This window comes from Cnephaeus nilssonii (genome assembly GCF_951640355.1).
Source record: "Cnephaeus nilssonii genome assembly, chromosome: 19".
Taxonomy (NCBI): domain Eukaryota; kingdom Metazoa; phylum Chordata; class Mammalia; order Chiroptera; family Vespertilionidae; genus Cnephaeus; species Cnephaeus nilssonii.
Window position 1 is genome coordinate 49,565,935 of NC_137090.1, and position 14,867 is coordinate 49,580,801.

A 14,867-nucleotide genomic window follows, 5' to 3' on the forward strand; every position below is an offset into this window, starting at 1 on the left:
AGGCTGTGGGCCTCAGGGCTCCTGGAGGTCAGGCAGATCAGCCAGCAGCATCGGGGAATCCATCTGGATCTCACGCTGCAGAGACTCAATGTCAGAAGGGTTCATGCCGTGGCCCTCGAGCCAGTCAGCCAGCAGGGAGGCTGAGAGCGAGGCCGAGTCTGTCTGGCTGCAGGGAAAGGGGAGCAGGGAGAGTTGTTACCGGGGCTGGCTCCCCCACCTTCCCCCCCCCCACCCCCGCCACAGGCACGTTCCCCCTGCATCAGGAACCCAGCTCTGCTCCAGAAGTTCAGTCCAGCCAACTCACCCATCCTGTGGCCCATCCGCCACACCCATATCGAAAGACTGGTTTAGGAATTCTTCCAGGTCAAAGCCAACACCATAACCAGCCCCACTGCCCTTCGGAGTGCCTGAGAACGCGGGGGGCAAAGGGTCCTCCACCTGTGGGCATATTGGCGGGTTACAACGCAGGCACCACCAAGAGCAGACGAGGTCTGCAGGGAACCCGTCCTGATACTCTCAAGACTCCGCCTGCATGCCCGCCCATGGGTACCAGTGCCAGCCTCGACAATCCCTGCGAGCTGGCTGGGGCCCATCTCCAGGCCGGGCCCTTGCTGGGGAGCATCGTATTTATCTCTCAACCACCTGCTCATCAGCATTATGCTCCTCCAACGAGCATGGGCATACGTTCAGAGATAAAGCTTCTGTTGCTCACTTTTCGTGGAACAAGACATACCACCAAACAGCAAGGACTTCCCACACCCATTTCCCTGGGCCCAGGTCCAAGGGTCTGCACGGCCGGGCTTCTCTCTCACCTGAGACTTGGACAGCTGCTGGGTCACCAGGTTGACATCGGGTGACTCTGAGGTGGAGGGTTGAGGGGTCCCCCTGGGGTCTGGAGGGGGTGGGCCAGATGGGAAGTAAGGCAGAACACCCAGGGTGCTGGAACCAGGCATCCCAGGGGGTGGCACAAGCGACTGGGGGGCCAGGAGGCTGGAGGGGGTGGTGGTGGTCTGGAGTGCAGCAGGGCCAGGGCCAGGCCTCGGAGGGCCAGCAGGGTGGGGAGCAGGGCCAGGCGCTGGGCAGGCCGGCTGTGGTGCAGGACCAGGGGTGGCGCCTGCAGGTGGCGGTGGGGGTCCGGTGGGCTGGGCTACAGAGCCGGCAGGACTGGTGGGCTGGGCTGGAGGTGTTGTTACTGTGGCAGGGGCCGGTGCAGGGGTGGGGGCTGGGGGCTGGGCCATCCGAGTCCAGCGCTCCAGCAGGCTGCGATCATTGTCACTAAGCACCAGCCCAGCCAGGGGATCGGTGGAGGGGCCCCCAGAGGCCCCAGTCCCTCGCTCCTTGCGCTCCCGCTCCTGCCGCCGCTTTTCCCGCTCCTTTGCTCGCTCCTGCCTCCGCCGCCGCTTCTCTTCCCGCTCACGCTGGCGCTCCTGGGCTGTCACTGGCTTCCGAGGCTCAGGTGCTTCTAGGGGGGCACTGGGCCCATCTACAGGGAAGTTGGACAGGGGGAAGGTAAGGGCCTGTGGCCCTGTACAAGCCCAGAGTCCCTCTCCTGCCACCCCACTCCCCAGTCAGCAGCAGCTTCTGGAAGGCACCTCTGAGCCGGCTCCGCAAGGACTTGAGCAGGGCAGCTTTGAGGGCTGCTTTGGTGTTGTCTGAGATGGCACCCTCCCTCTTTGGAGGGGCTGGTTCACTGGCCAACGTGGGGGGTGGCTGCAGGGTCATATCAATGGTGTCAGGTGCAGGGCCAGGGCACGGCAGTGGAGCTGGCGGAGGTGACTCCATGGCACAGTCCCCACTGGGAGCCCAGGAACTGGGCATCTCAATGTCAGGGCAGCTAGGCTCACTGGCCACAGGCTGCAGAGAAGGCTGGAAGCGGATCTGCTGGCGGATGCCCTCGCGCCGGGCATGGAAGTCCTCAATCTCAGCCACAATGGCCTCCTTAATCCGCTCCCGGGTGAGGGCTTCCCGGTCAAAGGCAAAGTCAAAGGGTGGGGCACAGTCAGGCTCATCATCAGGGTCATGGTACTTGGCCAGAAAGGGGTGGCGAAGGGCAGCAGCTGCTGACATGCGGGCACTGGGCTCAAAACGCAGCATTCGCCCCAGCAGTGAGAGGGCCTGGCGGTCAGCACCTGGGTACACTGTCTCCCAGGGCACAGGCTGGCGTGGTGGCAGACTCTGGATATATGCCCGTACCCTTTCAGCCCCTACGGCCTGAATCACAGCTGGCGATGGGGTACCCAACACCATCATGATCAGCTGCAGCTGGTGCACATAGTTTTTGCCTGGGAAGAGCTGGCGCCTGGCCAGCATCTCACCAAAGATACAGCCCACGGACCACAGGTCAATAGCCTGCGTGTACTCGTGCAGCGACAGCATGAGCTCAGGGGCACGGTACCAGCGCGTGGCCACATATTCGGTCATGAAGTACTGATGCTCAGCCGGCGAGGTGCACAGGCCCCGCGCCATGCCAAAGTCGCCGATCTTGAGCTCACAGTTCTCATTCACCAACAAGTTAGAGGGCTTGAGGTCACGGTGGATGACCTGAGCTGAGTGCATGTACTTGAGGCCCCGTAGCAGCTGGTACAGGAAGTAGCGCACGTGCTCCAGTGTGAGCGGCTGCGAGGAGTGGATGATCTGGTGCAGGTCACTCTCCATCAGGTCCAGGACCACATAACTAGAAGGGACAGGGAAGAGGCATGGCTGTCTTGCCCACACTCCAGCCCCAACCTCACCATGCCCTCCTGACTCCAGACATGTAAGGGCCTTACCCTCAGATTCTGTAGGGGGCCAACAGCATGGTATAAAGATCCTAGAGTCTCTACAGCTCTTCCATGAACTTAAGTGAATTAAAGCCCTTTCTCTCCAGACCTATTTCCCCATAAGAGAAAAGATGAGGTTGGACTAAACCAGGGCTGGCCAATAGTTTTCCTTTGGCAGCGATCTCCATTATTTGGAAGTGGCTGCTTGAAAGACTATGATGAAAACTGTGGTATCTTGTCCATTTTCTGTAGGAAAGTGTTCTGTGATTGACTAGTGATGTCTGCTGTGGGAAAAGGAGGGTGTGGTTATAGTAGAGTGTCCTACGTTTGCCATCCCATATACTGAGTCTATAAAACTGTAGCACCTGTACTCTTCTTGAGGACTCACAAGTTGTCCCTGGGAATGCCCTAAGGCAGTGGTCGGCAAACTGCGGCTCGCGAGCCGCGGTTTGCCGCTCTGTTGACTAATGAGTTTGCCGACCACTGTTAGACTAAATGTTACCGTGTAGTTGGAAGCTGTAAGGATTAGGCAATTGTGGCATATTGTGTGCAAAGAGGTAAAGGGTAGTATATGACAGTGGTCGGCAAACTCGTTAAGTCAACAGAGCCGCAGTTTGCCGACCACTGCCCTAAGGGAACACTGGTCCTGGAACTGTGGGAATTTTCCAGCCTGCCTTACATGAGGCTCAGCTGTCCTTCCAGAACTGTGGCAATCCTGTCCCAGCCTTCAGAAAACATCCCAATCCAGCCTCCTCTCCCAACACCCCTCCTTACACAGATTTGAACTCGCCGTAGGGCACGGTGGGCCTCAGGATGTCCTTGATGGCGATGATGTTGTCATGCTTGAAGTGTTTGAGGATCTTCAGCTCCCTGAGGGTCCGCTTGGCATTAGTCACCACATCAAAAGCATTAGGGATCTTCTTAATGGCCACCTGCTGGCCTGGGAGCAGAGGAAAGGCAGCTACTGGAAGGTACCTGGGGCAGCTGCAGTGGCACAAGCCGCCTTCAACACCTCCCATCCAGGATGCAAATAACAACAGCGTGTACTTGGCCACAGGAGCAGGGGCTGGTGCAGGGGTGGGGGCTGGGGGCAGGAGCGAGCAAAGGAGCGGCCACATACTGAATAACAGCAGCTACTGTATACTGAGCACCTACTAGTGCAAGCCCTGTGCTAAGCACTTTACATACATGATCAGGTTTTCCCTTCTCATCCATCTCCTGAGACAGTTACTAATAGCTCAAAGTTACAGATGAGGAAATCTCATCTCAGTAACTTATTGGGGGTTGCATAAGTAGTTAGTGGTAGTCTAGACTCCATAATGCCCGTGCTCTTTCTACCTCCCTACCTCTACCCAGCACAGGATCTCCAACCTGGTCCAATCGGACTGTCATTTTTCTAAGGAGGAAGTCGGCTGATGTGCTGGCAAAACCATCATGGCAGAGTCTCTGAGACCTGTGCCCAACACAGAGCCTGGCACCCAGATGGCACCTAAGCCATGTTTGACTTAAACCAGAATCTGCATCCCAGCTTTCCTTCCTGGCTGTTTGAGATGGGGCAGCTTTCTCGCTCTCGGGAAGCGGTTTCCACATCTGGGAACAGTACACCTAGGGAAGCTTACCGGTGAGGCGACGGCGTGCAGAGGACACCACCCCGTAGGCCCCGTTGCCTATGGTCTCGATGATCTCGTACTCGTCCCCCACGTCAAAGGTCACATCCAAGGAGCGAGCTTTCAGCAGGGCCAGGTTCTTGGCCGCTACGGAGGCAGCGGTGTTGGCCGGTTCCGCCTTCACTGGCCCGGGGGGCTCCCCAGAGCCGTCCTCGCCGTCTTCCTCCTTCAGGGGCTCGGCCATGGCGCCTGCGTGAAAACGCTGGTGAGGCGAGGCCCGCCCGCCAGGACCTCAGTTTCCCCTCTGAGGCTGGGGAGCAGGACCAGGGAATTTCCAAGTTCCCCAAGCCGATGGAGACCGGGTAGGAGGCAAAAGAGGGTGGCTGGCACGTGGGAGATGTCCACACCGGGACTCGGAGCTCAGGGCTCAGGTCCGGTGAACGCAGGGTCGGGTGGGGGAGGCGCCCGAGGCGCGGTCCAGGAAGAAAGGGAGGGGCGGGGCACCGGCTGTCCCCGGTTTACACTCACCGATCGCGCCTCACCGACGCCCCTCGGGCTCTCGGAGGTCCCCGCGGGTCGCCGGCTTCCGGCCTAGTGGAGGGGACCCCAAAACTCACTTGTTCAAGGCCGCCGCCACCACCTCAACGTCGCGCTGTGCCCCTCGGGGCCCTCCGCCCCGCCTCCCAAGACCACGCTCCCTCCAGCCTCTGGCCAATCGCCGGGGGGTTCTGCGGAGATCCCACCCCCTCTGTTTGCTTCGCCCAATACGAGCCCAGCTACCGAGGAAGCCACGCCCCTATCCCCCACCCCTCCGCGCGCCGCTGTCCAGCTCCCGGGCGGACGCCGCCCAGTGTGCGCTCGGCTCTCGCCGGGGTGTTCTCGGCGGGCGGCCTCGGCGCATGCGCGCAGGCAGCCCCGGTCCCCTGAAAGGGAGGCCACGCCCCGTGCGTGCGCGCGCGTCCCGATCCGCCGGGCGGCGGGCCGGTGGCTGCGGGCCTGGGAGCGCCGAGGGCTGAGACACCGGGGCTGTCCCGGGGGCCGGCTCTCGAAACCCCCTCTTTGGGCCCATCTCCGTCGTCAGCCCCGTCGCTCGGGGATAGTGCCCGCCATTTTCCCGTCTTCCGGGAGCCGGCTCCGGGACACAGCATCCCACAGAGGGAATCCGTCACGTCCACGCAGCTTCCCGGGCCTCGGGATTCCAGAGCGTCCAGCCCGAGGCCGCCGCGTACTCCGGGGGCCGGTCCTCCTCACGGGCCCGGCGTCGCTGGGCCTCCGCTGCTCTTCCCCGCCCCCGGGCGTCCCCGCGGCGGCTCTGCCCCCGGCCGCGGGCTCGGCGAGCGGGGCGGGGCGTGGGCTGGGCCATCGAGCCTCTCGCCTCCGCGGGGCCCTCGCGCCCCGCAGCCCGAGAGGGCGGAGCCGCCTGGAGCTCAGGTACCGAGCCTCCGCCCCGCGCGGCAGCCCTCCGCTCACCGCCGGTGCTGAGCTGCGCCCGGAGGCGGCGGCCCCCGCAGGGCGTCCGCGGGCCCGAGGAAGGTCTGCAGACGGCGGGGGTCACCGGGGAGAAGCGAAGGAAGGCGGGCACCGTGGGGAGCGGCCTGGCGGGGGACGCAGCGCCCTGGTTCTAGCTCTGCCCCGACCGAAGCGGGACGCGCTGGAAGCCGGGGTCTGGGGCTGGGTTTCCTCTGGCACCCCGCGGCGGAGAGCGGACCAGATCACTGAGTTTTGGTAAGCCCCATCCACACTTCCCAAACTTTCCTTTTGTTTATACTCCCCACTATTGTGGGTTTTTAAAATTTTTATTAAAACATAAAGTTCCACTAATTTTCACAAACTTAATATGCCAGGGTATTGAATTCAGATGAAAGAAACACACACACACACACAGAAGACCCTCCCCTTTCTAGTGGTGACTGTCATCGGAGAAAAGCGTGGATGGCCTCCCTGTTTCCAGTGGGAGTGGGGCTCGGGGGCACCGCTGGAATAAGCGCTTTTGGAGGCTCCCATGGTAGGATGCGGTGTGGTAGAAAGCTTCATTTTTATTTCTGTGGGATTACAGCCAGGTTTGCACAGTCCCATTTCCCTTCAGCTAATCCTGAGGATGTGCAGCGGGGGATTCCGAGAGCCAAAAGCAAAGCCAGTGCCCAGGTTCCCTTCCCTGGGGGCGCTGTCCCATCAGGCTAGTTGCAGTCCATCAGTCCTTTGTGTGGTGTCCAAGAGCGCGCCAGAAGCCACAGGGCAAGAGCACAAAAGAGAAAACTACTTGTTTAGGAGATTAAATATCTCTCAGCCCGGCCAGTGTGGCCCAATGGTTGAGCATCGACCTATAAACCAGGAGATCACCAGTCTGAGCAAATGCCTGGGTTATGGGCTCAACCCCCAGTAGGAAGCGTGCAGGAGGCAGCCGATCAATGATTCTCTCTCATCATTGATGTTTCTCTCTCTCCCTTCCTCTGTGAAATAAATATATTTTAAAAAATTAATAAATAAAAATAAACCTCTCAAATCATCCTGAGCTTGCAGTGGCCACACCTACTCTGGCCAATGACCTGTTCCCGGGTATAACTGACAATTACCTTCTGGCACCCAGACTTTACTGGGCATGCGTCTGTTCTGGCCTGTCCAGTCCCCCCCCCGCCCCCCCCCCCCCCCCCCCCCCCCAGCGATCTGCAGGGGGAATAGACCGGTGCTTCCTGGGGAGTGTTAAGTTGCAGCTTCCTGGCAAAGCTGCACAAGTGGGGTGCCCATATGTGGCCTTCCCCCTGCTCCTTGCCTGTTACTAGTAACTGTTGAATTACAATGGTATCAATAGTTTTTGTTAACTCTTCCACAATTTTTTTTTTGCATTGAATTTTAAGAGTTTTATTGGGATACATTGTCATAGAAAAGTAGATACTACATTTTTAAAAAATCAACATTAGAAAAAATATATTTAGGAGTTCAAGTCAGTATCAGTATTAGAACAAATAGGTATCTAGTATTTAGACACATAAAGATCAGCCCTAGCTGGTTTGGCTCAATGGATAGAGCGTCAGCCTGCGGACTGAAGGGACCCGGGTCGGATTCCGGTTAAGGGGCACATGCCCGGGTTGCAGGCTCGATCCCCAGTAGGGGGCGTGCAGGAGGCAGCTAGCCAATGATTCTCTCTCATTGATGTTTCTATCTCCCTCTCCCTTCCTCTCTGAAATCAATACAAATATTTTTTTGGAAAAAAGATCATATGGGCCTCCTGAGTTATGGTTGAACTACAGTGGAACCTCGGTTCTCAAATTTAATTTGTTCCGGAAGGCTGTTTGAGAAGCAATTTGTTTGAAAACTGAATCATTTTTTCCTATTAGAAGTAATATAAATTGAATCAATTCGTTCCAGACCCCCAAATGATTCCTGTTTTAATCTTTCTTATATATAGTGCATGTCTAATGTGCTGTTTAATCTATAAATAAACACTTATTAATTTATTGAATCACCCCTACTAGCCTTAAACAAATTTTTAATATATATCTGCTTCTGAAATGCTGTCACCAGCTGCTTTTCGTTTATCCAGTCACCAGCAGTTTTTCTGCCTGTTCCCTTGGCTGTGCTGTTTTGGTGAGCACTTTCAAAGCCTTAGAATCATTAGCACTCTTGGTTGTCTCTGTGTTTTAAAATTGTGCTAACCGGCGGGGAAGCCAAGATGGCGGCGGAGGTGAACTGCTGATCTGCTGCCTCGCATGGCAGTTTTGGAAAAACAACTAAAAGATGGACTGGTGAGCGCGGCGACTCCTGCTCGCGTCTCCCCAGACCGGGCGGTGGCTCCTCTCAGCCAGCACCGCAGCCGGGGCCATGAGCTCGTGGGCGCCGCGGCAGCTGCTGTGGCGGCGACCGCGGACTCGGCGCAGCGGCTCTCGGTGAAGGAAGAGACCATCTTTCTGCGAGACGGGCCCACCCGCGTCACCGACCTGGCCCAGCTCCCCACTGAGATCCTCGGGGCCCCGGAGACCGCCAACACTGACTTAGAGGATTCTTAAGACTTCCTGTCTTACACTCAAGTCCTCTAGCCATTTTGAGAGAGGAGGACCAAGAAGGCAGCGAAGTCAAACAAAGGAACTTCGCGCACAGCAATTTCAAAGTTAAACAAAGGAACTTCGCCGCGCACAGAGCGTCTGCCACCCAGAACCACAGGAGAGCTGGCTGAATGGTGGATTTACAGCTAAGAGAGAAGAGGAAAGAGCGAACTCTGGAGAAGCTGAGGTGCGGAGGCGCGTGGGTCGGGGGAAGGGACTTGTGGCTTTTGTTCCAACCCTAGGGGAGATTAGCTCCCCAGACGCCTGCGGGAAGAGGCTGGACTCTCGGCCTTCCTGTCGGAGAGTGGGAGTGACTTCCTTGTGGAGGTGCGCCCAGCAATCAGTGTTTGCTGCGCTGGAGTGCGGAATGAGGGGGCTTGGAAACGTGGAAAACAGAAAAAGCAGACTTACAGCCAGTGCGGTTCGCCTCGCCATGGCCTGGTGGCGCCCTGAGGCCCCGCCCCGCCCTGAGACCCGCCCCGCCCTGGGACCCGCCCCGCTCGTTTTGCAGACCCGCCCCGCACGTCTTGCAGGCACACCTGGGCTCCAAGCAACGGCTTTTGCATGTGGGTGGCCTGCCCTATGGCAGCTTGACCAGATAAACTGCGGTTCTAGTCGGACTGCTCTAGGGACGCTCAGACAGGAGGAGGAAACTGCAGTTATTGCCGTAAGTCCTGCTGAGTGGTCTCAGGTAGTAGCTGACCTACACACCATTGGAGACCCAGAAACGAGGGCATCTAGTGGTCGGTGTGAGATGACACCAGATTTCAACCACTCGCATAAAGGACACATTCCAGAGGCAGAATCAATGAGCGCCAAAGCCTTGCTGCACCAAGACCCGGCCCATAAATCTGTCTCCTACACAGCAACTCTTCCTTTATAGACACAGAGGATCTGCACGGCCAATTGGCCTGGAGGACAATTCCTCCCAGCGCCACCAACAACAATCAAGACTTAACTATACAAAGGAAGACCAAGACGGAGGCATAGGGCGGAAGCCTGATTGCTGCCCACCACAACAATTTTGAGTCTACGACGGGAGAGCGGAGCAGACACCATCCAGAACCACCGGAGGGCTGACTGAGCAGACGCTCTACAACTAGAATAAAAGAGAGGGGTACTCGGGATGATGCTGATGCCGGCGACCCAAAGATCACACTTTAAGAACTACGGCTCAGACGACACAGTGGCGGCCTGGAACGTGCTCGGCGCAGTTCCCCCAGCGGTCTCCGGCTGAGGGGAAGGCCCCACTCGCTGCCGAACACGGACAGACGAGCCCCTGGGAGTCATGGGGTGGGAGACTCCGCGCTTGCTGACCTCCGAGTCCTTCAAGAATCTCAACGCCCCGGAAGCGGCCAGGTGCGCACGCTCGGTGACTGGCCACCGCTGCAGACCCAAGGGCCGACGCAGCCACCCCGGACCAGCCCGCTGCCGCGCACCGGGCACACCGGAGCTTCGCCGAGCCCGCCGCCCAACGAGTTCTGCGGCGGCTGCCCTGGAGCTCTGAGAAAATGGCCGAAGGAATTACTGAGATGGAATTGACCAACAGGAAATGGGATCAAGAAGACGAAACCCCGCTGGGTCCTGGATCCGGGTGAAGCCGCGTGCCCCTGGGTCTGGGTGAGGCTGGGAACTGGGTCAGGGTGAGGCTGGGCCCCGGGTCCGGGTGAGGCCACGTGCCCCTGGGTCCGGGCGAGGCCATGCGCCCCTGGGTCCGGGTGAGGCTGAATCCTGGGTCCGGGCGAGGCCGCGGGCCCCTGGATCCGGGTGAGCCCTGGGCCCCGGGTCCAGGCGAGGCCGCGGGCCCCTGGATCCGGGTGAGCCCTGGGCCCCGGGTCCGGGCGAGGCCGCGGGCCCCTGGAGCCGGGTGAGCCCTGGGCCCCGGGTCCGGGCGAGGCCGCGGGCCCCTGGAGCCGGGTGAGCCCTGGGCCCCGGGTCCGGGCGAGGCCGCGGGCCCCTGGAGCCGGGTGAGCCCTGGGCCCCGGGTCCGGGCGAGGCCGCGGGCCCCTGGAGCCGGGTGAGCCCTGGGCCCCGGGTCCGGGCGAGGCCGCGGGCCCCTGGAGCCGGGTGAGCCCTGGGCCCCGGGTCCGGGCGAGGCCGCGGGCCCCTGGAGCCGGGTGAGCCCTGGGCCCCGGGTCCGGGCGAGGCCGCGGGCCCCTGGAGCCGGGTGAGCCCTGGGCCCCGGGTCCGGGCGAGGCCGCGGGCCCCTGGAGCCCGGTGAGCCCTGGGCCCCGGGTCCGGGCGAGGCCGCGGGCCCCTGGAGCCGGGTGAGCCCTGGGCCCCGGGTCCGGGCGAGGCCGCGGGCCCCTGGAGCCGGGTGAGCCCTGGGCCCCGGGTCCGGGCGAGGCCGCGGGCCCCTGGAGCCGGGTGAGCCCTGGGCCCCGGGTCCGGGCGAGGCCGCGGGCCCCTGGAGCCGGGTGAGCCCTGGGCCCCGGGTCCGGGCGAGGCCGCGGGCCCCTGGAGCCGGGTGAGCCCTGGGCCCCGGGTCCGGGCGAGGCCGCGGGCCCCTGGAGCCGGGTGAGCCCTGGGCCCCGGGTCCGGGCGAGGCCGCGGGCCCCTGGAGCCGGGTGAGCCCTGGGCCCCGGGTCCAGGTGAGGCCGTGGGCCCCTGGATCCTGGTGAAGCAGTGCCCCTGGGTCCAGCCGAGACCAAACCAGAGGGAGTCGGACCTGCATTACCACCATTTGTCCACCATCCAGAGCTGAGGGGTCAGTGCCGACATGTACTCATAGGGAACCGGTGGACATTGATATTGGGTCTCAAAAGAACTGTTGGTCCAGAAAGAAACTCACTACAGACTGATTCATTTGCCTGTCAGCATAACTATTATTGCTCGTCGCACATTCAATTCTTATAAGTATATCTATAGTGACACATGATTTCGCTCATCTAGGGGAAATGATGAACAACATAGACTGATGAACAAGAACAGAACCAGAAACAAGGAGGCATCGATCGGACTATCGGGCCTCAGAGGGAGGATAGGGGAGGGTGGGGGGAGGGGGGAGAGATCAACCAAAGGTCTTGTGTGCATGCATATGAGCCTAACCAATGCTTAAGTTCAACAGAGGGTTGGGGCATCCAAGGGGAGGGGTGTGGGATGGGAATGGGGGGATGAGGACAAATATGTGACACCTTAATCAATAAAGAAATTAAAAAATAAAAAAATAAAAATAAAAAAAATGGAACTGCCAAAAAAAAATAAAATAAAAAAATAAAATAAAATTGTGCTAACCGTTCTCCGTTGTTTGTTGCCTGACAGATGCTTTGTGTCCTGCTGAGGCATCAGCATGAAAGGGTTGTCAGGTCCAAAACAAGTTTTGGTCCACAACCAAGACATTTTTTCTGTGAACAACTTGGTTGAGAACCGAATTGTTCCAGATGGGAGACCTTCGAGAAACGAGGTTTGACTGTATAAAATTTGTTACTGATTTTCCTGACAGCATAGCAAAAAGCCAAATTATCAGTTACATGATTGAACACGAAGAAGCCATCCTGTGGGAAGTGAACGTTTTGTATCGCCGAGGCCTGAAAATAACTTTTGATGGCTTTTCTACAGGTGATGCAGTAGATGATCGTCCCTAACTGTGAAATGTGTGCAACACTGGCCTGTGGTGTCCTCCGGGGTAAGCAGAGGTGTACAAACGGAGGACACGTAAGCACATCTTTCCAGGAAACAAAGTGGACAGCTATGTGATGGTTCTGTCTGATCCAGGAGCAAAACGTAAAATATCAGAAGAAACTCAAAAACTGTATGCTTTAAATTCTACTCTAAATAAATAAATTCTACTCTGTAAGTATTTCAGCTAGGCTTTTTATACAAGTTACAGAGCTCAACATTCTTCTGGCAAAACCTGCTGATTCTCATTTACTTTCCACCCCACCATGAGCTACTCTGCTCTACCCCCACCTGACTCCTGGAAAAGTCATCAGGTACTCAGCTATATTCAGATCCAGTGGACATTCTTCTGTCGTTGGCTCACTGAGCTCTGCTGCATATGTCACAACTGACCACTTCTTAAGAAAAAGTTGTTGCACGTGGTTCAAAAGGCTTAAGTGAAAAATCTTGGTCCCACCCTAGGGGCCACTTTTATAATTTCTTACTGGAAGTAAGAAACAAGCAATATAAATTCAACACAAGCAAATACTAATACACATTCTTACCCACCTCCCCTTTAATATACACAAGGTAGCATTTTACACACTTTTTCTGAAGATCATTAGGTATCAGTAACCAGAGAGGTCTCTCATACTTTTTTTTTTTGATTGATTTCAGAGAGGAAGGGAGAGGGAGAGAGAGAGAGAGATAGAAACATCAGTAATGAGAGAGAATCATTGATCGGCTGCCTCCTGCATGCCCCACACGGGATCGAGCCCACAACCGGGCATGTGCCCTGACCGGGAATCAAACTGTGACCTCCTGGTTCATGGGTCGATGCTCGACCACTGAGCCATGCCGGCTGGGCTTATTCTTTTTTTTTATAAGAGCTGTTTTGAGATATAATTCACATACTCTGAAACATTGATAATGTGTAATTCAGTGTTTTATAGTATGTTGACAGTTGTGCAACCATCACCACTACATAGTTTGAAAACATTTTCATCATCCCACAAAGAAGCCCGTTCATAATCACTCCTTGGTTCCCTTCACCCAGTCCCTGGCAACCATTGAGGTGGTGGCCGGCAGTTGTTAGTCTGCAGCGGGCGGTAGGGCTTCCCTGCTTCCCTCAGCGGCTCTCCTGCTCCTGGTGCCACCTATGGGGAGGGTGGCCTGTGGACTAGCAGATGGGATGCTTCCTCCCAAGAAGGGGCCAGTTTAAAGGATGAATCTGCAAACGACCTGTCTGTTCTCAGTGGGGGCATCGTAGGCACCACTGTAACAGGTGGCGAGGGGAGTTCGGCAAGAACTCCCTCTGCAAGAGGTAGTGACTGAGCCGTGACCGCTCAGCTTAGGCCAGCCTCCGCCCCCGGGAACCTCTGTCTCCTCTGTGAGGTGAGGGCAGTGAGCTAGGGCCTGTCACGCAGGAAGAGTCTCCTGAAGACTGAAATAGGGAGTTGGTCTGAATTATAACTGGTTCTAGGCCTGGTCTGAACGTGGATCCTGCTACTAACCACACAAACGGCAGGGGCTGGGAGTGGGCAGGACTCAGCAGGCTGGAGGGAGCGGTGGGGGTGGGAGCATGGCATGCCTGGCCACTTACTCTCCTGCCCTCAACCTGGAGTGATCAGTTAAGACTGCATCAGGCTGCAAGTAACAGAAACCCACCAACCTAGCTTAAACACACATGGAGATTTCTTTTTCTTTCATCATAAGAAATCCAGAGGACTTTGTTGGCCTTGGTTTTGCTGCTCAGTAATGCTTGTCGGGGACTAAGGCTCTATCTTTCTGCATTGCCAGTATCCTACTGACAGTTGGCCTCTCTTAACTCAGGGCTGCAAGATGGCTGCTGCCCTCCAGCCATCAGATTCAAGCTGCAAACACAAAAAAGGAGGGAGGCTGCTATATCTGTCCTCTGTCATCACAGGAGCACGCCTTCCTGGTAGCCCCCAGCAGACATGCACTTCCATCTCCTTAGAACTATGCCACCACCAGCTGCCAGGGAGGTCCAGAAATAAAGGGCTTCAATAGGTACCTTGTGGGGAGCACGGGACCTGGCTGGGATGTCTGTAAGGAGGATTCTCTGAGAGGCTGGGGGTCTCTGGGGGAACTTGCCAAAGGCGGCAGCCCCTGCCTTGACTTTTCCAAACAAGTCCGATCCCCCGGATGTTTTGCTGGAATCTCTCTGTTTAGTCTTTAAAGACCGACCTTGTAGAAGCACATAGTTTCTCAGGGATGCTTGCCTGCTGATTGTGTCTAGAGGTTAATTTGAGTTCAAGCTGTTAGGACAATAAAAGCCAAAGGAAGCAGACGAACAGGGTTGCTTTTTACTTCTAAAGTAAAACAGCCCCTTAGCCTCTCTCACAGAAACGTGTGTCAGAGCGATCTGTTCGTCCGCCGCTCAGGGTCTGCTGGTCAGCCCGGCAGTACATTGTCCCCCAAATCCAGGTTTGTTAGGAAGGAATGCACGGAGAACAGATATTGAATAGGTAAAAGGCAAAGCCAGAGCTATTGGTCAAGAGGGCAGGTGGGAGGTGCCCAAGACCAAGAGGGGCAGGCCCCTTCTAGGGGACCCGAAGGCTGGCCGGCTGAGGGAGTGGGGGTTAGGGTAGATTCCCCAACCCAGGGTCCATCTTCTCCCCAGGGCAGCCACCCTCCTCATCTCACCCTGCCCTGGGCGCTCCCATGCTCTTTCTAAAAGGTGGCGGGTGCCAAGGCTTCACTTAGTCCAGAGCCTAGTGTCTCCCAGGTGACAAGCAGTGTGGCCACAGGTGGGTGTGAGGCAGGCACTGGCTGGCAGCTTCAGCCTGTCTGCTCTGTGACCGTCACACCACAGTGCTCACAGCCCACTTCGGTTCCCAGGA

At 57.5% G+C, this 14,867-nt stretch overlaps 2 protein-coding genes across 2 annotated transcripts; one reads left to right on the forward strand and one right to left on the reverse strand.

Annotated features, from left to right (window-relative positions):
* Positions 1 to 8: 8 nt before the first annotated feature.
* On the reverse strand, positions 9 to 5,083 carry MAPK7 (mitogen-activated protein kinase 7). Its single transcript, XM_079798012.1, has 7 exons — positions 4,895 to 5,083; positions 4,379 to 4,615; positions 3,534 to 3,699; positions 1,593 to 2,674; positions 813 to 1,483; positions 305 to 438; positions 9 to 166 (listed from the first exon to the last, which is right to left on the reverse strand). Exons 2-7 carry the CDS (start codon positions 4,608 to 4,610, stop codon positions 13 to 15), a joined length of 2,439 nt encoding a protein of 812 aa, XP_079654138.1. The 5' UTR covers positions 4,611 to 4,615; positions 4,895 to 5,083; the 3' UTR covers positions 9 to 12.
* LOC307115743 (uncharacterized protein) lies at positions 4,764 to 12,336 on the forward strand (the record flags this gene model as incomplete). Its single annotated transcript, XM_079799119.1, has 3 exons — positions 4,764 to 4,802; positions 4,962 to 6,091; positions 11,965 to 12,336. The coding sequence occupies 3 exons, from the start codon at positions 4,764 to 4,766 to the stop codon at positions 11,966 to 11,968; spliced, it is 1,173 nt and encodes a 390-aa protein (XP_079655245.1). The 3' UTR covers positions 11,969 to 12,336.
* Positions 12,337 to 14,867: the final 2,531 nt, after the last annotated feature.

Excerpts from the sequence above, each read along its gene's own strand:
- MAPK7 (XM_079798012.1), bottom strand. The coding sequence starts at position 4,610 with ATGGCCGAGCCCCTGAAGGAGGAAGACGGCGAGGACGGCTCTGGGGAG. Across the intron at positions 1,484-1,592 it reads CTTGCGGAGCCGGCTCAGAG|ATGGGCCCAGTGCCCCCCTA; the intron begins GTGCCTTCCAGA and ends ACTTCCCTGTAG. Across the intron at positions 439-812 it reads AGCAGCTGTCCAAGTCTCAG|GTGGAGGACCCTTTGCCCCC; the intron begins GTGAGAGAGAAG and ends ATATGCCCACAG.